The sequence below is a fragment of the Scheffersomyces stipitis genome, chromosome 1 (genome assembly GCF_000209165.1).
Source record: "Scheffersomyces stipitis CBS 6054 chromosome 1, whole genome shotgun sequence".
NCBI classification, from domain to species: Eukaryota; Fungi; Ascomycota; class Pichiomycetes; order Serinales; family Debaryomycetaceae; genus Scheffersomyces; species Scheffersomyces stipitis.
In genome coordinates, this window is record NC_009068.1 from 3,185,564 (window position 1) to 3,209,829 (window position 24,266).

Below are 24,266 nucleotides of genomic sequence, written 5' to 3' on the forward strand. Positions count from 1 at the left end.
AAGACAGCGACACTCAACAACTGCTCTCACGTCCAGACAAGGAGGATGTTTGAATTGCATGAAGTTGCAATCGTCACCGTTAAGCCTGAACCCAACAACAATTCTAGACTGGACCTCTGAACCGGACGGCCATTAAAGTTTCGGGAATCACTCCTGTCTTTGCACCAGGTCCAACGTGAGATTACCGGCTCCTGTCCTGACTTTCTTCACCTCACAGTTTCAGGTTCAGATTCCAACTGGCCGAACCAAACTGCTCCTGTCGAGGCAATTCGGCCTGTTTCAATATTCTCCCAGAGACTAAATAATCTCCACCACTCAGCAATCTCTAAATACTTCTTACTCTACGGAATCTTGGGTTTATGGATCTAGTACTATACTGAATTCTACTTCTCTACTTTGGTCTCTTCACTCTGTAAGACATTCTTGTATAATCCTGAAATTTCAATCGCTTCCAAGTGGTCCAGCTCCTGCTCGTTTCTCTATCTCTACCTGGTTCCTGGTTTTCCTCTCTGGTCCTCCATCCCTGCCTCATGTCTCCTATTCCTATGTCGTTTTCCTGTGAAATCCACATTCTCAGGTTTACATATTATCATTACTAATACCGTGGTGAAACTTGACGCTTGCCAGTCGAGTTTCGGACAGCCAGGACCCCGGGTCTCCTACTGTAGGGCCAGATTATCACTACCAGATACTCTTCATCCCAACCAATAGAATCTCAAATATCTTTCTCTGTCTCCATCTTTATACTTCCGGCCGCAATGTCTCCAACTTCCGGTCGACGTTCCAGCTTACCGTCATTTTTCAGAGAGCAGTTCTAATCTGCTGTCCTCACATTAGCGGACAAGCTTTTTTTGCAGTTTGTCTGTGGTTGCGTCGGATCGCCAAAATTGGCTGCAACTTAAGAGAGGGTTGCACATGACGTAACACACATGATCATCCCTTCCAATCAACCAGGCAACCAATTCCGGAGGCATATCACGTGTCTGTTCTAGACTTTCGCAGCCATTCACGTCCTCCAACATTCGGCCAGATTTTGGTGACAGCCCCTTAAGAAAGGTAAGTGAAAACTGGCTCCCTTTCAAAGGGTGAAATGTCACAAGACTTAATGGCGAGTTACTGTAGTTCAAGTGGCTAGTTGGCAAAGCTTGTATGTGTCAAAAAAGCAATCGTACAGCTACAATGCTAAACCACACGGGCGAAATGGATATTGTGGAATCAAATCTCAAGACTTACAAGCATGTTTCGAAGGGTGATATTCAAATTCAATGCTTTTGTAGTCTCAGTACTAGCTAGGTATGCTCTAGCTTGTAGTTGCTGTGATATTATCTGTGTGCTACTGAGATCATTCTGGGAGGTGTGTATTGCGTTTGACCTAATTCGAAGCTGTTTCTATGCTATGGTGATTGGATTGTAGAAACCATTCTAATATGGCCACATGCTAACAATCATATCAGTCGCTCTTCTACAAATCCACAACCTTCACGATAAGATATTGAAATAAACCTATTTCTTGTTCTATATAATTCTATTCGCAAATGCTTTTTCCGTTCTGTTATTTCATCACTTCATTACGTATTGACCCTCACAAATAGTAGCGTTCTGCTGCTACATATCGGTTGATGATGTCTATCGAAAACACAAACTCACCCACTTGAACTCCATCTCGAACAGAAAAACACTCCTTCAACCTTCTCTGAATACGTCGTTTCTGTCTCTTTTCTATGACAGCTCTGCGCCTTTTCAGTTCCTGGGTATCAGGAAATTCGCTATTCATGAATCCAGGAGGCAGAGGGATTTTGTCGAAAAGCTGGCTCAACTTGTCGTAGTACTCTTCGTCGTCTTCATCCTTATTTGCATTCTCACCTCTGTCGTCTCCTTCGTCTTCTCCTGGAGTCTTGTACCCGTCTCTGTGCTCTTTGTTTTCTTTATTTTCGGCATCTTCCGAGCCGTTTCCTTGTGCCATTCGGTAGAACCGTTTACGATTAAATTCTTCTTGTTTCGTGATTCCTACACGTCGCTTATATGTGCCATTTATAGTCTGCACATATGTGACCTTTGCTTCACCCTTCCCCTGACAATTAGGATTCGGTTTAAAATCTCCCAGAAACCAGTCTATTTCGTTAATGGGATTGGATTTTAATCCGATTTTGAAGTCTGATACTTGGTCAAACATTCGTTTATAGAAACTAGACAAAAATTCAATTCGCTGCAACTTTGTATAGGGCCGTATTCTAGTAGGAAACTCAATCCGAAACGAATCGTAGAGCTGGACAACTTCTCCGAGCTGAGGTTCTTCTTCCTGAGAATCTTCTACTTCCACAACATCTTCTTCGTCTGTTTTGAGCTCTATTTTTCCAAGATACTCTTCGTTTTGCTTCTGAAATACGTCAGACACGCTTCCTTTGTCCGGAGAACTGTCAATATTGCTCTTTCCAACGAAAACATCGTCGTCAATAAGCTCAGGCAGAAGATTTTCTTTCTCATCTACCTGAGCCATTTGGAATTGCTGCTGAGTTCGAGTTGGAGAAGAAGAAGTGTCTGAATACTGTGTAAGAAGCTTGAAGTACGGTACGCTCCCAGAGTCATTCTCTATGACCATTGAATCGCCTTGAGAACGTGCCACGCTCGACTGTACTACCTTTTTAGGTGAGATCTTAATGGGAGAAGACACTATATCGTCGTCAGAATACTGAGTAGGTTCTATGCAAAGTGATTTGGATCGCAAATTCGGTACTGCAATCGGCTGCCGATTTTTCAGATTATCATTAAATGATTGTGCAGCCAAATTGGGCATATTTGAAAGCTGTAAGGTGTTCTCTTTAGACTTCACAGACATCAAAATAGTTGATTGTACTTTCAGATTCTTCACATCCTTCAGGATAATCAGAACCAACGACTTTTCAGGCGACTTTTCCTGTGAATTTACTACACTGCTATGTTCTTTGTTCAACTTAAGAGGCTTGGGCAATCTTGTTAAGTCTTCAATTTGTTTTTTCAATTTGTAATTCTCCTGACGTAGGGCCCGAATATCAGTTTCGAAGCCATTGGTGACTTCTCGTATATGGTTCTGTACCTGCTCGTTTATAAGGCCCAAAATCTGCGGTGAAAGCAAAAAATCATGTTTAGTCATACTGAGACATTCTCATACCATCAATTTGCGAAAATAGCCAGATAGAAAGAAGCAAACACGTCTGGATGGAAATTGTAGAATTAACATTAATAAATCTGATATTTCAGTAAATAGTACTGTATGTAGTAAGTTGCGAAAAAGACTCCAGATCTGAAGATATGTGAAATAGAGAGAGAAAGACTGTTATGATAAAGGAACGTTAAGGTGTAAAGAAAGAAGCAAAAGAGAAACCAGTCATTAGGTCCACTGATGTGAACTATATAACAGTAAAATGCTCCTACTTCCACTTGAAAAGTCGAAATACGAATACACTGTTTGATGTTGATTAGTCACGTGAACATAATCATATGATCATCTCAATATCGCTTCTTAACTACTGCGTCATGGATGCATACCTCTGTTTACAGAGCATTGAAAATTTTCGAAATCTGAGCCATACAAAGGTGGTTATCTTTTCTTTGTTTCTGCATCAATTCTGGCACTTTGGTTTAGGAAAAGAACTCACAAGGATAGAATATCATCATATGTTTGGAACTGCCAATAATTCACAGGCTCCAACGTCCGGTTTCGGTTTTGGTGGTGCCAATTCTACCGGTTCAGGCTTCGGAGCCAAACCCAGTGGAGGTCTTTTTGGCGCCAATCAAACAACAAATACCGGCCCAGGCACTTTTGGCAGTGGAAATGCCTTTGGAAACAATGCCAATAACCAACAGACAGCAGGATCTGGTGGCTTGTTTGGCGCTTCTGGCCAGAATCAACAGCAGCCGACACAGAACCAGAACCAACAAGGAGGAGGATTGTTTGGAAGCAATAGCAATACGGCCGGAACTAGTAGTGGAGGTCTTTTCGGAAGCAAACCTGCCGCTGGTGGATTATTTGGTGGTTCCACTGGGGCTGCTACGACAGGTCTTTTTGGAGGTCAAAACCAAACTCAAAATCCACAAAACCAGCAAAACCAACAGAATACGGGACTTTTTGGTAGTAAACCTGCTGTTGGCGGTGGATTATTTGGAGCAAGTACAAGTGGACAGACTCCTGCTGCGACCGGCGGCTTATTTGGTGGAAATACGGCTAACACGGCCTCTTCTACCATGGGTGGAGGGTTATTTGGAGGATCTGCAGTAGGAAATACACAGCAGAACAAACCACTTTTTGGAGGATTGGGCGCTTCTGGTAGCTCTGGAACAACTGGAGGTTTGTTCGGAGGTTCGACTGCAAATCCTGGTGGCTTGTTCTCTCAACAGAATCAAAATCAACAGAATCAATTTCAACAACAACAACAGAATCAGCAACAAAATCAACAGCAGTTGACTGCAATGACGAGAGTGGGCGATTTGCCTCCGGCTATAAGGCAAGAGCTCGAGGAGTTTGATCGTTACATTAACAAGCAACATCTTGTAGCGACTACTTTACAAGCTGACTATGGCAAACACGACCAGCTCATCAATACTATTCCCAAGGATATCAATTATCTTCATAACAAGCTTATGTCGACAAAACAGGCGCTTAAATTCGACTCTGGACAACTAGTTCATCTCAAGGAGCTCAATAACGAAATCACAGACGACATCTCAAAGATAATGCAACTCATATTACAGTTATCTACACCTGGAACACGTCTTTCTTCTTCTTTCCAGTTAAATGAATTCTTTGTCAAGAAGATCAAGAAGTACTACGAGATTTTGCGTCAGTACGAGGGAGTCGTCGCTGAACTAGATTCAATTCTCGGTGGCTTGGAAAGACTGTGTACGGAAGGTTTTGGTAACTTGTTTAATATAGTAGAGGTTATCAAGTCGCAGTACCATTTGTTCATGGAGTTGTGTGAAACGATGGCTCAACTTCATAATGAGGTGAACAAGTTGTCGAAGTAGGATCACGATGTATTATAATAAAGCAGCATAGATAGCAGTAGACTATCATAAAAAGTGAGATATTCTGTTATGGAAGCTATTGTTTGTATCATATAGAAGAATATAAATTAGGGTATACTGGTGAAAGTAGTATCAAGTTGAAGAAGCTCTTCTACATAAAGAGGTATTCTAAATGAAGTAAGCAGTGTGTACGTTAGCAGTTTATGAGTTAACAAATTAAATAGAAATCGTAAGACTATTATAATACATTTATGTCTATAATACATATACAACTACATTTGTTACATTACTATACAAGCATTCACTCATAGTCAAGATCATAACTCTCATTAATCGCAGTATCCATCTTCTGAAACTTCTGCTCTGTCTGCTTTCTCAACACAAGCTCCTCAAATCCGTTAGAACGATCGATTCCGTCCCAGAAATAGCCGGCTCTGATCCCAAATCTGTTTGAAGGATTGACTCCCTTATTGTAGACATAGCTACTATAGGCATTCGTAGAATTTTCAGGTTCGTCTTGTTTATCTTCAAATACTAACAACGGATCTTCAAATTGGCTCTGTTTCGGCACATATTTCTCTTTCTGCTGTCTTTCAATTTCATCTTCAGCTGTCCGCAACTCCGTGAAAGTCCTCTTATCTCTTTCAGCTTCCTTTTCTTGTTCAAATTGCTTTCTTCTATTATCGATATCTACAATTCGCCCCAGGGCATCTCTGTAAACTGTAGTCTGTTGTGCTTCTGGTTCTATTTTTCCAGGCTCCTCTACTTTTTCTCTCTCTGCTTGTACAACCTCCGAGCCATTATCGATTCGTTTAAATCCTTTACTCTGTGATTTTGTAGCTATTTGCACCTTTACCGGTGCCAATTCACTTTCTTCATCGTGAATAATCTCAGCTTCCTCTTCACTTTCAACTTTCTCTACTCTAGGATCAGCCCGGATCACAACATTCGAGGTTGCCGAGGGTATCTTCTTGCTCTTTTTCTTCCGCTTGTCCAGCTGAAGATATTTCAGGAGGTAATCCGCTCTAGATGACATCTGTGATTGTGAAGAAGAAGAGAATTGGCAAATCTGAGAAGAAACTACATCTACGATAGATATTGCTTGAGCCGCACGGCGGCAGAAATGCTCACTAACTAAATTAGCGAGAGAACCATTTAGGTGCAAATAGGCAACTCTTGTCATTATCTTGGTAGCACTTTTTCTCAAAACTCTGCCCGTTCTAGACATGAGAATGAATGTCTCTTCGGCCAATTATCAATTCGGCTTCATTTATGGAAAATCGAATTTTGCAATCTATTTTGCAATTCCTCCATCTCTCCCCATCTTCCGCTACTGCTCTTTGCGGATGAGCCGCACCGCACAAATAAATCTACAGTATCTATCTTCTATCTTAAGATTCTAACCCACAACGTTTTCTCTTCAAATTGTCTTTACCTTGGCGATGTCATCCATTCCTGAGATCCCAGGCTACTACTATGATGGAGAGAAACGGCGATATTTCAAAATCGTCAACGGAGCGGTGAATCTGCTGCTGGAAACAAAGAAGTACCACAATAATGCCGTTGAAAAAGAGAAGCGAAGGTTAAAATACCAAAACTCTCGCCAGGAATCGCTGCTTGCAAACTCCTCGTCATCACAAGGTTCTTCTTCATCATCGTCGCTGTCTCCTCATACAATTGCAGTTGAAAAGTCTGTCGAGGAACGTAGGAAAATACTTATAAAGCATACTAAAGAATGGCACAAGAGTCACACTTGCCCAGTCCTCAACCTTAATAACAACTCCTTGTGGCTAAGAATTAAACTGGGAGATGTAGATGTAAATAACCCATACTACGTATTGGATCAGACAGATCTCATACGGAGCTCGTGGACTGGCACAACTCCCGAAAAGGACGAACGTGATGCTCTTCCACAAGGAACTGTAGAAGCTCAGGTCAATAGCTCGGTAATGCTCATGAGAAACCATGACACCTGGCTGCTGTTTCGGTTGTATGATTTCGAGGAAAAGCGTATGAAGTCACTTCCAGACCGTTCTATCGAAACATATTTGGAACAGCATGGCTGTATCCCTGCAGACGACTTGTATGCCCATAATGCCACTGGACATACGGACAGTTTTCAGTTGCTTCGTATCGTAGAAACAGATATCAGCGACTTCAACTGGCTCTTCAGCTTCAAAACTGTATTTGTAGACAAAGAGGCTGTGGATAATACGAGAGCGTTGTTAAAGTTTGTCTACGACAAAATACAGCTGCAGCCCCCCAAAGTTCGCCAGCACTTTACTGTTATCTTTGGATTGCCGCTCATGACCTTTGATGAGACTTTTGTCAGCGTAGACGAGATGAACAATCTCCTACGGTCTCTGGAATCCCAGGAAGCAAGAAGCGCTGCGCTTTCCGCTTTTCTTCACAGACACGAAAAGGATAAAACTCCATTCTTTGAAGGAAGCTACTTGAATCCTGATCTGAGTTATATAACCCATTGTCTTGTCACGGAAGACAATTCCCTCGTAGTCGTCAGCGACCACTACGTAGTTAGTATATCATACAGTCCAAGCGTGCATGGCACCATTGAATTCAAAGAGTTCAGTTGTGTACATCATAAGGATATTGGAAGTGGTGAAATTTCGCAGGTGTTCTATGACAAACAATCGATTCAATTGGTCAAGTCATCAGCAATACTCATTTTTCAAGTTGGCGATCTTAGCAATGGCACTGGGAGAAAAGTCAAATATGAAACCATATCCAAGAACTACATACCAGGACGAAGTGCCATTTACAAATTGTTCCTTCTCGGTCCTGGTCGGTATCTTTCCATTACTTCCAGTAAGATTTACATTTACGACCATGGCTCCAGACATAGTATGCTTGTGGGCCACTACTTTAACGACAACAACCCACGGCAGTTCTTTCTCTTGCTGAAAGACCACTTAATTATTAACGAAACAGAACACGACTTCAGAATTTTCAATCTCAATAGAGCTCATAACAATGAGGCTGTTGTCAAAATTGATTTTCACTACTTGAAACCTGGTTGGTTCAAGGACTTCTACTTGGCCAATATGGTGTCCATGCATAGCCCCAACAGCAGGCTCAAGTTGGGGTTTTCATTTCTTGATTCCGATGACGAACAACACAGTATATTTGAATCACATTATATTTAGATAGGCAATATATAGAAATATATTGAACCCCATGTAGACTTTTTACGCTATATAGAGTAACCGTGCTAATATTTAGAATCACCAAGTTCGTAAATGGAAGTATACCAATCACTTTTTACTAAGTTACTAAAGGTCAATCTTCTACCATCTTGAGGTTCAACCATTTTCTCCAATACTGGCTTGAACATAATTGCTCTGTCTTGTCTATCACCTTCCACGTCCCTGATATAGTGTATCATTTGGGTAAGTTCTCTTGTTTCGAAAAATGTACAGTAATCACGGTCTTCAAAGTCTGAATTGTCCCAAAGTGAGTTGCCTCTGGATATCACAGAGAAAGCTAAGAGACCTAATGCAAACATATCCTTTGCCATTGACATCCTTTTCACAGTAGTATCTCCGAAGAACATGGTGCAATCTGGGAGTGCTTTTCTGCAATTATGATCCAAAAGACCTGGAGTTCCTGAAGACATGAGGTAACTGATATTTTCTTCGGTAGCGAGCTCTGCTAATCTGGTTGAAAGACCAAAATCAATAAGCTTAATTTGATCTGTCATCGGGCTGTAGCGGATATTTTCAAGCTTGATGTCGTTATGTCCAATACCTTCGGAATGGCAGTGGCAGATTGCCTCAATAACCTGCTTAACAATTCTTTCGCTGTATCTGATCAGCCTGAACTTGGACAAGTTTTTGGTGATAGCATCGAACAAGTCAATACCTGCAGCATAGTCTTGGACAATCATCATTTCGTCAGGGCGACTACTCGAAATCATCAAATCCAAAGACCTGGCGACATATTTGCTAGACAATCTTCTCGTATAGTAGAATTCTCTAAGTACCATACTCTTGGTGAGCAAGGGAGTCGAAGTGAACGAGACATATTTCACTGTGAAAGGGTGCAAGTCTGAGAGTCTCATAAGCTTGTAGGCAGTTCCAAAGCAACCTTTTCCTATTTCTCTTCTCGGTATTCCATATCTGTCAACAATGGAGTCTTCAGATAAGTAGTTAGCCCTGTTAATCTGTCTTTCGAATGCTTGGACAGGAATATCATCCATTGTAAATTGAGCAGGAACGATGGAATGAAATGAGCTAAGTTCGGTTAAAAGCTTTTTATCCAAAGGGAGGAGAGATCTCTTGGTGTCTTGTGTAACTCTTCTCGGAAGTGAATTTGGCAACTTGTTGAATATTTCATCGAAGGTAGTCGTAGTTGTAGTCTTGAATGTTTGTTTGGTCTCTGAAGTAACAGAAGTAGAAGCCATGATGTTTGCGATAGCAGAAAAGATTTTATAGGTCAGAATTGATAATTGCGGGTGGTGCTACTTTTTATATTAAGGCAGGTAATTTGAAATGCTGGAGAGTCGCTGTGGTTGGCTGTGTGACATTTTGATAGCTAAATGGCTGCAACTTACTTCGGGTTAGTATGCTGCAAAATGTCGCGAGACCTGCATCAAAACTATATGAGCATAACAAATATGGCGCGACATTTTAGCAACTATTGATCTAATACTGTATCAATATATATTTGAATTAAAATAAATCTGCAAATAAGTAAATAAATTTATAATCAAACAAAACTCGGAAATTTTGCGGCGGAGAATAAAATCAAGTCTAAACAAATTTCGTAAGTCGTTCACTCTATTTCTTTTGGATAAAGTTCAAGTAGGAATTGTAGTTGAAGTTTCCAAACTTGTAGTCGATATCTAACAACAATCTAACTGCGTCTTGAGCCTTGTACACGTATTCTGCGGGCAACTTGACCAAGGCGTCATTGATTTTCTGTACGTCTGGCGAAATGTCCGACTTGTTCAAGTACATGATTCTGTCGTTTCTGCTCTGCGAGTTGTACACTTGATCGTTGGTCAAGTTGTAGATACCTGGGTAACCGGTGATGGCCTTAAAGTTGGAGTCCTTGGTTAAAGGAGGGTGCAAGGGGAACATGTTCTGCAACAACTCGTACGAGGCCAAGGTGAAACCGAACTGAGGCGAAGATCTAAACACTCTGGCAAGCGAACCCTTAAAGAAGGCAGTAACCCCTTCTTCCTTCAAGATTACTCTGAAAGCGTGGGAAATGCCGCTGTACTTTATGTCGTGTTGTTTACTTTCTACTTGTAATCTTGTCTTTATCACATCAGCTGGGGTTGTGAAGAAGGCTGCAGGGGCACCCGCAAGAGCACCCGAGACCAACAACTGCCATGTGCTCAACTTCTTGTTGGAGTTGGTGTTTGAAGGATCAAAGCCGAACAAAACCTTCTTCAAATTGGCATAGGTAGGGAAGTAGATGGCCGAAAAGGGCACGTCTCTGAGTAAACAGGCACTGGCACCCTTGTACAACCCCTTCAAACCCAACTGCTTGATAATCTGAGAAGCACTCAAATGCTTATGTGGGATTTCACCAGCTTTGATAACCTTAGATTTGCCTTGCATCTGCAATCTGATCTTGACGATTTCCAAAGGATTGGTAAAAATGACCTGACAGGCACCAGCTGAAGAGCCTGCGAGAATTTCCCAGCCCATGGTAATGGTGCCGTCATCCTCGTTGGTACCGATTCTACGCACCAAGTCATTGACAGTCAACTTAATGGCCTTTTCAGGTGCAACACCCACCAACTGGGCTCCCAAACCAGAGTATAAACCCTTGAAACCTTCATTCTTGATAATTTTCTTGAAACAGTCGAAGGAATTGTCGTAAAGCGCCTTGTGCTTTTGAGCTTGCATTCTGGTTTTCACCATATCGATAGGATACACTACAGTGGCACCTATACAGCCAGCTATGGAGCCTAAGAAGAATGAGTAGAGTGAGTCATAGATGGGCCATAACGAAAAGTTATCGTCCTGGGTGTGGAGACTGTGCTTCGAGTTAGAGTTCTCAAACATCAGAGGCAACGTCTTAAGGTTATTGTTGTACGATGGATTCAAGTACGAGATCAACTCCTTTCTGGGAATATTGTCACCGGACTTCTTGTTGATCAAGTAGAACAAGAGATCGATCTCCAACATCGATACAGGCTTGAAGTTGGCGGATTTCAACAATGGATCGTTCAAATGAGTGTATAAATCCATTTTGTTGATCAAGATGTCGTCCTTGTCTTCTGTGGTAGGAGGAGTGTTGGCAATGACTTCATTGATCAAGTCGATCTTGTTCAACGTGTCGTACACAAAGAGCAAGTTTGATAACGAGAACTCGTTCTGGCCTTCAAAGTAGTCCGTAATGTTTGATAAGTTGACCTTCAACTTGTTGGAGATCTTGTGGGACAAGTTGGTGGAAAGCAAGTCGACCAATTGAGTGCTGTCAATAGTCTTTTTCTTGTTGGCTTCCTTCTCAAAATTACCAATCAACTTCGTCACAGGCAAGTACGAGATCATGGTGATGAAGTCATTGAACTGGATGGAACCGTTGGGCTCAAAGAAACGAGGCAAGTAAATCCAGTTCATCTTCACCAAATTCTGTTGGTAGCTTGGATTTATGGAAGTGTTCAACTTGTTCAATGCTTCGATACACTGGTTGTAGCTCATCTTCGTCTTATTGGAGGAGGACGAGGCTATGAACTGGTAAAGCAACTTGAAGCTACCATCAGGCGAAGTCATCGTGTTGATGAAGGAAACCCAGTCCTGCTCGGTAACATAACCTTTTTTGGACTCGTCGGCAATGAGGTAAAGCAACGAATACGTTGGTTTTGGCAAATCGGTCTCAAAAGGCGACAACACGTTGATGAAGTCGGGCAACGTCAAGATTTTCTGATCGTTGGCTCCAACAGTTGCAAACTGGTTGAAGATCTCACGGGCTTTTATCTCAACGGACATGGTGAATAGGTTGAAAAATTAGAATGAAAAACGAAAAAATGGAAATGGACAAATATCACAAATCAGTTTAAATAACGTCAGCAGGTGTGGAAATCTACTTTGATACAGTAGAGTCTATAGGTTTGGTTTGTAGACCTCTGGGACTAGTTCTAGTGTCGATTTCGCTGGGTGCAAACTTGACAAGCTAGCTGAAAAATTTTCGTGGGCGGTCGCGGAGAAAAGGAAGTGGTATCAAAACAGCTCAGCTACTGGTTCATAGGCAGTGGCAGATTGGTGAAGGTTCTGAAGGTTGGGGTTTCCGGGGTTCTCAGCTGTATGGAGTTGCGAGAAATGATAGAAATCTGCAATTTTGGGTTATCTGGCGAAATCTCAGTTCAAAAATACTAGTAACAGCGTACTGGCAGCGAGTCAAATCTGAGAGACAAGTCAGAATTCTAAAAATTCAAAAATTCAAAAATTCAGAAGCAAAATGAAAATCACAAATTCAGTCAAGACAGTATCTGCGGGATGGAACTTGACAACGGCAAGAAGGTCTGGTACTGGTGGAGAAAACGATAAATATTATGAGCCAGATGGGACACACTGTCTGAAAGGTCAACTATATAGAGGGCTATAGAAGTTGAGAAGTCGGACAGAAGAAAATGGCCATACGAGTCAAACAGACAAAACAGTCACAGACAAACAAAAGGTATATACAGATAAGGTGGACGAGCCACGGAGGTCTATAGGTGTATAAGGAGATGAAGAAGAAGAAAAGTAGCAAATTCCTCTCGTCCCGACTTGGAGGAGCTTATATATGAACGCAGGAAAAACCGCGACATTGGCATTTTTCGGCATTACAGTGGGAGAAAAGAAATGCATTCCTATGGGGTAGTCTGGGGATTATGACCACACGACATTGGATAAGCTGTGAAAATGCCAGAGCTCTGATTGTACAATGTCTGTATGCTGTAGTTTGTGTCCTATTACGGAGTGTTCTCGTTGTTCCTTGTATAAGTCCGATTATCAGGTGTAGTCAGAGGTGAGTTTTTCAATTTTTCAGTGTTCAAGCTCTACAAATTTTCACTTTTCAGTGTGCTCTTTCTCGGTTGAATTGCTCTACGGAAGTGCCGATTTCGACGGTTTTTCTCAATTCTCTATTTGCTCTACTGGTTCGCTACAGCCATAATCTACTTGTCTCTGACTGGCCCTCTGTGGACTCGATCTTGGGCTCACGCTCTGGCTCGCTGTCACAAGACCGACGTTTTGGATCAACGTCGCGCTCCATTTATCCGAGTGAATCATTTGAGTCATCACATGCCCTGCCGACCGGTGAGAAATAGTACCGACAACGGTAATTGGCCAGGAGCACCGCAGAATGTCGCCATGTCGTCTTCCGCTGAATCTGCCATTGTAGCCCGGGAGTTTCGAGTCTACAAAAGCTTTGGAATCGTCGTCTTTGGTCATTCTTCATGGCTGTGAGTCTCTTTTTCACACCGATCAGCCCGTTAGGCACCGACGACATTGTCGCTGTATTTTTGTTGATTTGTGGAGTGCCGCTACGAGTCCAAAAGAGGGGGCCACCGGTTGATTTAGGAACCACCTACCCCACCACGACAATGTGCAGGAGTGTATCCACCTTCTTTGGTATGCGGTGTTTTTCGGTGGAATCAACAGACAGCAAAAGAAATCCCCATACTTTTCAGACAGACAAATGTGGAAGTCCTGACGGTTGCAGTTGCAGTTGACTGTCTGCGCACAGACGGACTCTACGCTGGATTTGAGCCAGACGGACAGTCTGACTAAACTCTGCCGGAAAATCGCCAGTCTGAATGCCGTTAGCATTTAGACAGCTCTGCGTTTCTTAATCTGACATTTCTTTTTCAGCAACTAGAGCCTGTCTCTGGTTCCGCCTATAGACGACTTCTACGCCTAACCAGATGCCCTGAGCTTCAAGTCGCTGAGGCAGAAACGAACAGCGAGCCTCTCTTTTCAGCTTTACTTGTTCGAGCCCTGTAAGCGCATTTAGCCGCCGGCCTGCTCATCAGCCAATATCCGTATGTAGCTTCTCTCACATTTAATGCCTCGGGATTTTGAACCAGCCCACTTAGGAAAACTGGATTCGCTTGGGTTTAAGCTGAAATAGATTTTCGGGGTTAAAGCCAACGGCCTTTTTCTGCTAAACACCCGTCTATGTCATAACTCCAGATCTTCCCTTGTTCCGACTCGGGTTTTCGCGACGTGGAATTGTGCCTGGCTCACTGTGAGCATCTAACTCTACCGTGTAGCGTGAGCTTAACCGTTTACTATTCTTAAGTATGTGCTCTTAAATATGAGCTCGTCTGTCCACCAATAATGTTCTGCTCTTCAATCAAAATCTACCGAGACAGTTCTACAACATTACTGGCTGCCATCTGATTGTATGGTCCATGATTGTTTTTGTCTAATTTGGAAAATCTCGAGCCCGTTCTTTGCTTTCTTAAAATTTTAAACCTTTACCCCAGACTTTAGTCGCGGAGTTTCAGACATTTCAGTTCCACCTTTTACGTCTCGTTTCTCCATTTTAGATTCTCCAGGTTTCAGGCGGACTTGCAGTGTTGCCTTTCTTACTTCTTTACTGGGATACTAATATGGGCACTTTCGCTGGTTTGCCTCCAGCTCGAGCCTGCTTCTACCACCATAAGTTTGTTCCCATATACTGCAGAACGGGTGCAAAATCAGCCGTCCCCATTTCAAATCTAGTATACACTCCCCTGTTCAGATATAGTACGACCACAATTCCAGAAAGTTACTTTTAATTAAAAGAAACCACTCTCGTTGTCTCATCGTCGCTGTTGATAAATACAGTGAAAAGAATAAATAGTCCTCATCGAGACGCAAATCCTAAACATTCAGTTCAATCCGAATCAAAAATCCTCACGTCTGATAGGCCCATCTGCTCCCATCGGCATTTCCATCGTTAGCACGTGACCAATTGTCGATTTTTCAGTTTCTACTTTCTAACAACTCCAATTTTCAGCTTCGTCTACTTCTCCCAAAACTACAACAATGGCTACCGGAGCACCAGGTATGTGACTAGTGAAGTTTCCAGCTCAACTTTTGAATCTATACTAACTTTATTCCAGGCGGAAATTTTAGAGGTTGGACACCTACTCCTCCAGAAAGAGGTTCTTTTCCTCTTGACCATGATGGAGAATGTACAGAGTATATGACCAAATACTTGCAATGCATGCGTTTCACTGAGAACAAAAACGCGCCCAACTGCCGTATCTTGGCCAAACAGTATCTTGGTTGTCGTATGGACAACCAGCTCATGGAGGAGCTGACATGGGATTCGTTGGGGTTGGTCAACCTACCGGGTGAACACGAGACTTCCCATATCACTCCTCAGACTCTGAAACCGGCGGAGGCGAAGAAATAGATCTTCTGACTGGTCTTTATTGATATGAGAAACTATTCCTCGACGTAAAGCCGGATCCGATAGAGCCTGTTTTTACTTGACGAGTAATTGAGGAGTTGTCACTATTTTATTGGCATTCGTGGGTTTTCATATTCACCCATTCACAATTTTCCACTTTGACTATGAGAAACAAAAAGTTAGATACCCAATATCTAAACCATACTAGAGTTATGATCTTATGATTTTCTGTACATACAATACAAATTTTTATTGAGTTAACTATATTGTAATTGCAAACACTAGTGCTGGCAATACCTTGCTACATTTAGTATTTCTACTACTTATTCTGTATAGGTACTATTGCGAGTAAGATAACTTTACTATTGCTATACTATAACTGTTACTAATATAACTGTACTATACCATAGTCTGACTTATCCTAAGCCTCACCAGAAGTCCTCTTGGGCTTTCCACGGGCTTGGCCACGGCCACCTCTTCCTCTGAAACCACCACGACCTCTACTAGAATTCTGGTTTTGATGCTGTTGAGGCTGTTGATTCTGCTGTGGATGCTGTGGCTGTTGAGCTTCAGCATTTTGTGGTGGAGGTGGAAGAACCTGGCCAGGAACTGGTGGAGGATAGTACCCGTTAGGGGGTGGTGGGACACCGTAGAAAGCAGGCTGAACTGGATACATAGGTGGAGGAACCGCCGGGGCACCTTCGTTCATTACTTGTGAATAGATGGTGCCATAGATCTGTTTAAGCGCGTTAGTGTTGATGGCGGCGGCAGCAGCACCGTTGTCCTCACCAGCAGCCTTGTCGGATTCATTTTCTTTTTCACCGGCTTCCTGTTTCTTCGCTCCTCCCTTTAACAAGCTCAACAACTCGTGAGACTTCTTAGCGTTGACGTCCTTTTGGTGAGCAGCCTTAACCTTCAATTCTTCGTCCTTCTTCTTCTTTTCTTCAGCTTTGTGTTTTTGCAAAGCAAGTAGACGGGCTTGTTTTTCCTTGTCTGTCAAGGTGCTTCTCTTCTGTGAAGCTCTCGAATGGTAGACAAATTGACGGTTGGAGATGTTCAACACCAACGAAGAATCCAAGGTCAACCCACGACTGGTCTGTAACTTTCCATTCATGGTGTTACCACTAAGTAATGGAAGATCAAATATGATTCCAAGTGAGTTCTTGGAGCCAATGGTGGTTATGCTCACCACAGTACCCTTTGACAAGATAGGGACCTTACCAAAGTCTTGGACGTAGATGATTCTGTCACCCAACTCGAACTTCTGGTCGCTCAACAATTGATACGACTCGCTAGGGTTCAAAATGGCATCTTTTGGAACTCCCTTGATATCACGGTTGATGGTAGGAATAGGAGTACCGACGTAGTTAATCATATACTGCTCGATAGCCTGGAAACTGAACTTGGTTAACGATTCACTTTCCAAGGATACAGCAATAAGATCCTTTTTCACTTCCTTCAACCAACTACGGATTTCTTTCAACTCATCAGTGCTACTAATTTCTCCAACCCTGGGCATATCCTTTGATGTCCATCTGGTCAAGTTGACAAACAATTTAGGGAACTTTGTCTTGTAGCGATTGACCAAGTCCACAGCTAAAGGTGAAAATTCCCAGAACTTTCCGTTGGGCGATTTTTTAGTGTAGCCCAAAACCTTCTGTCTCTTGGATTCAAACTTCAACTCCAAACCGATGTTGGTACGGCCTCCCCTATCATCCAAAATCATGTACTGACTAGTGATCCTGGAGAGTAATAATGGGTTGAGTCGCAAAGTCTTACTGACTTCGAAAGAAGGATAGTATTTGAACTCTCTGTTTTCAATGTTCAACCTCTTCTTACCGATGTTAGGTTCGGCTATCGACTGGATCTTAAATATCTGAATACTCAACTTGTCGTCGTTATAGCCAGCAACCGTGGCCGGTGTACCATAAGCCATATCTCCCAAGAAAACAACCTGCGAATTAACAGGGAATTCTTCTTCGATGGGGATTGGTGGTCTAAAAGCAAATCTCTGGTCTTTATTGGTTACTTCCTTGACGATCAATTGCAATGGATACAACTCCAACTCTCTGGCAAAAGTCTTAACAAAGGCTCCTTTAGCGTTTCTGATCAAACCATTTACAGGCTGAACGTATACTAAAGCATCGATTTCACCGAGCCTAACACCTCTAGTCTTGTTGTAGAGATTTTTCTGGGCATTGACATCTTGTCTGAACTGTCTGGCTTCTTCGGCGGTGACTTCAGAAGTGACGACCTTCTTGAGTCCAGCGGGAGTTCTAGAACCTTCATATTTGTGATCAGACTCAATGACCTTTACAATTCTGCATTCACGCAAATAGGGCCATTTGCTGTAGACTAATCTGTTGACAAACTGTTGGCCAAACTGAGCTACAGTCAAGTCGCCCCATATATTCTCAATCGAGAGAATCATAGACTCAGATCTTGAAGGATACTGGAAAACCTTGACTTCATTTAATTGCAATTCAGCCTGAAATGGAATGTTAGACAACGAAGGGAATCCAGCAGACAAGTTCTTGCCCGTTTTGGCGCCCTCGATGAACCCAATTCTGTATTCGGATACTTGCGGCAAAGTGTACGTTTCTTCTAAACACTCATCGTGTTCAAGATCCTGGAAGAAACCAGGTAAAGGAGATGGGTATACATGGTCACTCTGGGGATTGTGTACAAACAAGATGGCTTGACCAAAAGAGTTTCTCTTGGTTTCCTCGGGAGACAACTTCTCTTCGACGGGTCTCAAGACGCTGATCAACTTGTTTTCGTCTACAAAGTCTAACAACACTACAGCTTCCCAAGATGCAGTCTTACCGTTCATATCGATATCCACTTCATTGGGATAGTTCATGATGATAGGCGAATGAGGCTCAGTCATCAAAGGTCTGTACACCAATGGCATCAACTTTCTTGATCTGGCAGGTAAAACGGCCATCAACTGTTCAAAAGGTTTGAATGGAGTCGACTTTTCAAACTTCAATTCCTCGCCCTTCTTGATCAACTCCTCCAACCCAATGGAAATGTCGGAAATTCTGGGGGAATAGTGGTATCTATAGTACCAGTTCCACGAGGGAACACCCTGATAATAATAATACAAGACCCATTGTAAACCTTCCACGTAGTGCTCGGTGAGCTCGACAATTTTGTCCTTGTCGTAGATGGAAAAATGTAACTTTTCCTTGTAGTACTTGTCCTTCCAATCCAAGAACTTATTGTCGTAGATATCTTTAGAATTTTTCAACAATTCTTCAGTTTCAATCAAGTTGGCCAGCTGATACTTCTTGATGACACGTCTTGTTTCATTCAAACGCTCTTCAAACTCTTCATCAGATTCATATGGAGATAACCCATCAATGTCAAGTTTAGCTTCATACGTGTTTTGCGACTGAGAATGGATAATCACTAGTCCGACGTTCATGGCAAACTCTTTAATGAAGTCTAAGTACTTTTCTACGTCTTCCGTTGGCAACTTCAAGCTCCGCAACTTGCCCTGATTTTCCAAATCAGTCAATTCGGATACTGGTTTTGAAGCAATCTCCATTAACCACGGCTTGATGTAACCCACCAACTTCTTTTGATCTTTCAAGATCAATAACTTGCCAATTCTTTTTCTCTTCTTCTCACCAGAAATGGAGATGTCGTCCAACTTCTTGTTGAACCACTCGACGTCTACGTCCTGCTTCTCAAAGTTCTCCAACTCAAACTCAGACAAGTAGTGTATCCAGATGTTGAGACGCTTCAAATTTATGGTACCGTACTCGTTGATATAACCATCAGATTGTTTCAAAGTCTGTTTGAATGTTGCAATCAAAAGCGGAAATGCTCCCTTGTTTATGAACAAATCAGGTAAATTAGGCAAGAAATCGTTCCCAATCACATACATAATCAAGATGAAGTCGTCTAGTACTCGCTCGAAGTCATACTCAAACGACAACTCGCCCACCAAGTCCTGGAATTCTAACGCCAAATACTCTCTCACTAAAGACAAGTGTAACAAGAAGAACTTCTGATCGTGTAAATCCTTCAGTTTGGACCTCTGAGGACCGAAGGTGACTTCTTCTCTCAAAAGAGCAAAATGTGGATCGTGTGACAGCAACCCCAACATGATCAAATCTGCGTCCAAACCATAGATGCAGTGTCTCGAGTTTGGATCATACTCCTTCTGCGATCTTATGGTTCGGATATACTCCATGATCTTATGTTCCCCTTCTCCTGGAACCTCATGGCCTGACAAGATTATCTTGATATTAGCCCAATTGGAGTCGTCGGTGATTTTCTTGTGGATGAAATACTTCAAGTTGTCGGTTAACTTAGCCATGAACTCCGTTCCGGGAGTAATCGAATTCGAGTCAAATGGATCGTCCTTGGGGATCTCTTCACCGTTGGCAATAGCCTTCTTCAAGTTTTCTTCGGCTTCATACGCTGTTCTGAATCTTCTGGCACGCTGTTGATTCATCTTTGCACGAGGTGCAACACCATCTATAGCCATGTAGAACACCTTGTTAGGTCTGATAATCTCAAACAAGTGCTCGATGTAGCTGAAAATTGAAGCATACATCTGGTCGTCTGTCATTCTCAGTAACGTATCATCGTTTGAATGCGTACATGTGTGCAAAATCGAGTTCATATCCAAGTAGAGATTGTCGAACTCGGGAATTTGGTTCTCGTCGATGAGCTGCGATATCAACGGCCATCTTTCCGATATGAATCTGAAGAATTTCGGGATACCCATGGTGAAGGTTAAATGAAGTCTGTAAGTATGAAAATGAAATTGACAGTAGTTCGAAAGTACAAAATTTTAACAAATAATGGCTTCTCGACAATCAGATCTTGATATTGAATACGCCGATTGAAATTTTATCGATGCAATTATAGAATTACTTTTGAGTTCTGAAATCTATAGAATCAACTCTAGGAAACAATCTCAGAATTGTTTGAAACTTTTAATTTCGGATTTTCGTTCTGAAAATTCTTAATTACAAATACTGTTCTTCGCACACTACTTCTATACACTTAGATTGGCCAGTGTCCTCAAAAATGTGTAGTTCAGTGTTGATCAAAAAGAAGAAATGGTGAAATTTCCTGTTTGACATATTCGAAAATTCGTCCATAATTTCGCTTTGGACACCAGACACTACCTCCTGCAGGTAGTTCCGCGATTTGGCAAGCGGTTCCAGGGTCTTTTTTTTTGCAACTAATTCTTTTGCACCTATTTCTATAAGCGTATAGCATTCATTCAAAACAACTACCTATATAGAGAGAATCCAACCATAGGAAACCAACACAATAATCATAAATAATCAAAATAATAGAATATAGAAAAATAGACAAAAATTAACAAACCTGTTCTTAGTTTATATCAGAAACCAACCAAAACCTATCAAACACAAATTTAGGACATCAAGATAAACATATCAACCACTCAGTCACTCACGGGTACCATATAATGGAGCTACAACCAGGCCATACACTGGAACAACCACAACATCCGTGGTTGTACCTTTAAATAAATCTCTTAATGGACGGGCGCGTTTGTAAATAGCCACAGCACATCTGTTCAAGTTCTGTTTCACTTCTACATTCTTGATTCTATCGACAACCCACAGAGAAGCATCGTTCAAATTATCGATTCCAGCTATGGAGTTAGCCTTGATAGTCTCTATTGTGGAAACAAATGCAGCCTTCACGGGCCCATCGTACTTGTTGTACGTTGAGTCCACAACGTTCAAGAAACTACTGTAGCTCTCAGAAGATGCCTTCTGTATCCACAGCCAGCTGTCAAGAACCTGTTGTGAATACTTGTTAGAATCATCTGTTAAGAAATGGTAGAGAGAGTCGCTGAGAGATGAGAGCTGATAGTTCGTAATTTCAGCAAACTCCCTGAACTTTGCCATCCCAGTCGTCAGGAAACGATTGAAGGCACTCAAGCCATCGGCTTTCCATAAATCCCAAGTTTGCAATCCCAATTGCTTATACCTAAAAAAACCATTGGTAATCATGCCCTGCAATACCTGCACCTGTCCTTGTGTCAACTTGCCGAATTTTACCAACTCGTGTGAAATAATGATGGAACGGTCTCTAATGCCATTCCACTGTGCCATGACCACTTCAGACACCTGTCGTCTATCGATATGAAGATAATTATCAATGACATAATTGCTTCCCTGGAAGACATTGTTCTTGAACCGGTTTCCATATTTCACAATCTTGTTGACTCTCTTCTTCTTCTTGGAGAAGAAAGAGAAAGCGGATATCGAGGCTGTCTCTTCCTCATACATGAGTTCCTCCAATTCTTGAAGCATATGGCGCATGTAGTCGATGGCATTCTCTGGGTCTTGTTCGGCAACGAAGTACGTCGTGACATAACAGGAAACATAGTAAAGAGGTATCAAGCTGAGAACACTGGCAAAAAAGTAGTAGTACAAGTAGTCGGAATTCGATTCCAAGAATTTTTGTAAATATGCAAGTCCTTGCAACAAGTATTTTTGGAACACTCTTTGTTCCTCCTGGATTTGGTGTTCTTTGTCTACAGGATCCACGGGAAGAGGGGTGGTAGGGACGGTTTCTTCCACAGTCCTAAGCTCGACAATGGTGTCGTCGAGGTTTTCTTGCTCTTCTTGAACCAATTCTTGTGGTTCTTCCTTGACAGTTTGGGCCCTTTGGTCGGCGATATACTTGTTCAACTGGTCAATTTTGACCTTGGCAAAGTTGGAATAAAAATTGGTTGAACTCTGTTTGATGGACTCATTAATTTTCGACAAATTCTCGTAGAAGTTGATTTTGGAAGAAATAGCTGACTCTGCTAGTTTCTCAGGATCACAGAGATCTTGTTCCGACTCGGAATCTGAGTTTGTTTCTTCAGATAATGAAGATACAGAAGCTGCGTACAGAGAATTTGTCTCGCCCATGAGACCTGCATCAATACCAGTATCGATGCTGTCCCCTTTTTGGAACCCGTCATTCGTGGTTTCTGGCTCAATAACAGTTTCAGCATCGTTTTTAGAGCCAGAACTGTTCGAACGACTGTAGATTGAAGGTAATTTAAAGGTGGTGAAGGAAGAAATCGATGAACGCGGTTCCTTTCGGTTTTCAGCCAAATCCAATGGGTCGTTCTGGTGGTCCAAGGTGAGGTCGTGTGACGAAGTTGTAGATTGGTCATCGTCGACATCTGAGGACGACGAGATGATGGACCAGTCTTCGTCTGTAGAACGTGACATCTCAAATTATATCAGAAAAGCAGCAGAATCTGATCGAAAGGAATATTACCTACTACAGCACACAACTATATAACTACTATAGGTCTTTCCTATAGTATGGGCTAACTAAGTAATTTAGCAATTTAGCAATTACTATCGATGATAACAGAACTTCAAATATGATTGGTACAACTCTGAATTCGTGCAAGGAATTTAAAACCTAAAGCAATTTGTCAGAATTATAAATAGGAACGAGAATTGCAATTAGATTCTAGACCAATATATAGAATACTTCGTGGTATTCGTCTGATGATATTCTTATGAATTTTAGTTGACTATGGCAATTCTAGATTTCGGCAGACACTCTAAACGTTGGTTAGCACTTCAGCCAATAAAAAGACGCCAATCTCGAGTTTGGATCAGTGGCAACAAGGGGGTTGACGAAGCCACAAAACTACCGATATCTAACCGAAATTCGAAGTTGGAGTAATTGGATTTCGCAAGAGTGGGCTACAGAATAGTCTCAGTATAGGTGCCCAATTTGGTATACGGTTGCCTTCTAGAATTATGATATTCAAGACTAAGTGCTAAAAAGAGTGTGGAACTAATAAGAAAGATGGAACATGACTGATAAGATAAAGGAGGGGATAGGCGTGCAGATAAGAGATATGTCACGTGTTGTGCTGGAATTAATCCGGGAGTTGCAATCAGAACAAACAACAGCGGGACTTTGTCTTGCTGTTGGTTCTGTTGTCTGCACTTGTCTTTGTGGCCGTCTCTATGTTTCGAATCTCATTATGACAATTGTAATGGACGTCTTTCCCTGGTTCGGACCCCGTCGGGTAATCTACTTATGGTAGCGCGGTATCCCTGCCAGCCTTAATCGGGCCATATTTTGGTGCATATGCAGCTCCGACACCTGCAGCTAACAATAGAAGGTTGCAACCTCTGTCCCAGAGGCATGGCGCTATTGGTTTTGATTTTTCGAGTTTCCAAATATGGGGGACATTTTGCTACTGATACTGAGGAAGACATCCTGGAAGAGAAACACAGTAGAAACTTTTGGAGAGAAAAATGAGAAGATAAGAAATTTATGGAGTATTGCAAAACATTTATGGTGATTGCAAAATTATTGTACAGAATTGAGCAAAAATTACAAATAAAGCTGTTGCACGTTCAAAATCAACCATACAATTAAGTTCAGTTGATACAACAGTAGTTCCTACAAATACATTAAGATGAGTAGGAGTACAGAATCTAGAGTTTATTGACTAAAATTATATAAATGGTTACTTTAATTGCTAAGTATGAACAGAAGCTTTGGATTAAAAATGGAATATTGAAGATGTCTTCAGATTCAATATTAGCATATTTAACAGGGTAGAAGTTATCGTTGAATCTTACATAGAAGAAACCAATTGTTCTTGAGAAGAAACTTCAGATGCCGCTAATTTTTGTGTATTCCTTCTGCAAGTACCTACTAAAACTGTTATCTGCTGCTGGAAGATAACTATATTTCTTGCGATAGCGAAGAATATCCAGTTCAAGTGTCCTAGGTATGCAAGAAACAGCCCTACAAGGAACGCAAACATGCAACAAGTATACCAGACGACTTGTGAGCTATCTCCGGCCGCCTTCATTTCGGAAAGATTTCATTAAACATAAACATGGCCTGGTGGAGATGGATTTTATGGATAG

The 24,266-nt window shown here is 41.9% G+C and overlaps 8 protein-coding genes across 8 annotated transcripts; 3 read left to right on the top strand and 5 right to left on the bottom strand. All coding sequences in view use genetic code 12, as the record gives it.

Annotated features, from left to right (window-relative positions):
* Positions 1-1,582: 1,582 nt before the first annotated feature.
* On the bottom strand, positions 1,583-3,130 carry PICST_29189 (predicted protein; the record flags this gene model as incomplete). The annotated part of the gene is made up of 1 exon (XM_001387143.1): positions 1,583-3,130. The coding sequence occupies one exon, from the start codon at positions 3,128-3,130 to the stop codon at positions 1,583-1,585; it is 1,548 nt and encodes a 515-aa protein (XP_001387180.2).
* Positions 3,131-3,611: 481 nt separating this feature from the next.
* NUP49 (Nucleoporin NUP49/NSP49 (Nuclear pore protein NUP49/NSP49)) lies at positions 3,612-5,074 on the top strand. Its single transcript, XM_001386899.1, has 2 exons — positions 3,612-4,251; positions 4,390-5,074. The coding sequence occupies exons 1-2, from the start codon at positions 3,655-3,657 to the stop codon at positions 4,999-5,001; spliced, it is 1,209 nt and encodes a 402-aa protein (XP_001386936.2). The 5' UTR covers positions 3,612-3,654; the 3' UTR covers positions 5,002-5,074.
* Positions 5,075-5,302: 228 nt separating this feature from the next.
* Positions 5,303-6,229, bottom strand: PICST_29191 (predicted protein; the record flags this gene model as incomplete). Its single annotated transcript, XM_001387144.1, has 1 exon — positions 5,303-6,229. One exon carries the CDS (start codon positions 6,227-6,229, stop codon positions 5,303-5,305), a length of 927 nt encoding a protein of 308 aa, XP_001387181.2.
* A 214-nt stretch (positions 6,230-6,443) lies between these two features.
* PICST_29192 (predicted protein) lies at positions 6,444-8,165 on the top strand (the record flags this gene model as incomplete). Its single annotated transcript, XM_001386900.1, has 1 exon — positions 6,444-8,165. The coding sequence occupies one exon, from the start codon at positions 6,444-6,446 to the stop codon at positions 8,163-8,165; it is 1,722 nt and encodes a 573-aa protein (XP_001386937.2).
* A 65-nt stretch (positions 8,166-8,230) lies between these two features.
* Positions 8,231-9,421, bottom strand: PICST_29193 (predicted protein; the record flags this gene model as incomplete). The annotated part of the gene is made up of 1 exon (XM_001387145.1): positions 8,231-9,421. One exon carries the CDS (start codon positions 9,419-9,421, stop codon positions 8,231-8,233), a length of 1,191 nt encoding a protein of 396 aa, XP_001387182.2.
* Positions 9,422-9,797: 376 nt separating this feature from the next.
* CMC1 (Mitochondrial aspartate/glutamate carrier protein Aralar/Citrin (contains EF-hand Ca2+-binding domains)) lies at positions 9,798-12,682 on the bottom strand (the record flags this gene model as incomplete). The annotated part of the gene is made up of 1 exon (XM_001387146.1): positions 9,798-12,682. The coding sequence occupies one exon, from the start codon at positions 11,961-11,963 to the stop codon at positions 9,798-9,800; it is 2,166 nt and encodes a 721-aa protein (XP_001387183.2).
* Positions 12,683-15,063: 2,381 nt separating this feature from the next.
* COX19 (Putative cytochrome c oxidase, subunit COX19) lies at positions 15,064-15,288 on the top strand (the record flags this gene model as incomplete). The annotated part of the gene is made up of 1 exon (XM_001386901.1): positions 15,064-15,288. A coding segment is annotated over one exon (225 nt), but the record flags the coding sequence as incomplete, so codon positions are not given.
* Positions 15,289-19,552: 4,264 nt separating this feature from the next.
* Positions 19,553-22,589, bottom strand: PICST_66706 (predicted protein; the record flags this gene model as incomplete). Its single annotated transcript, XM_001387147.1, has 2 exons — positions 19,553-20,587; positions 20,807-22,589. 2 exons carry the CDS (start codon positions 22,587-22,589, stop codon positions 20,349-20,351), a joined length of 2,022 nt encoding a protein of 673 aa, XP_001387184.2.
* Between the last annotated feature and the right edge of the window lie 1,677 nt (positions 22,590-24,266).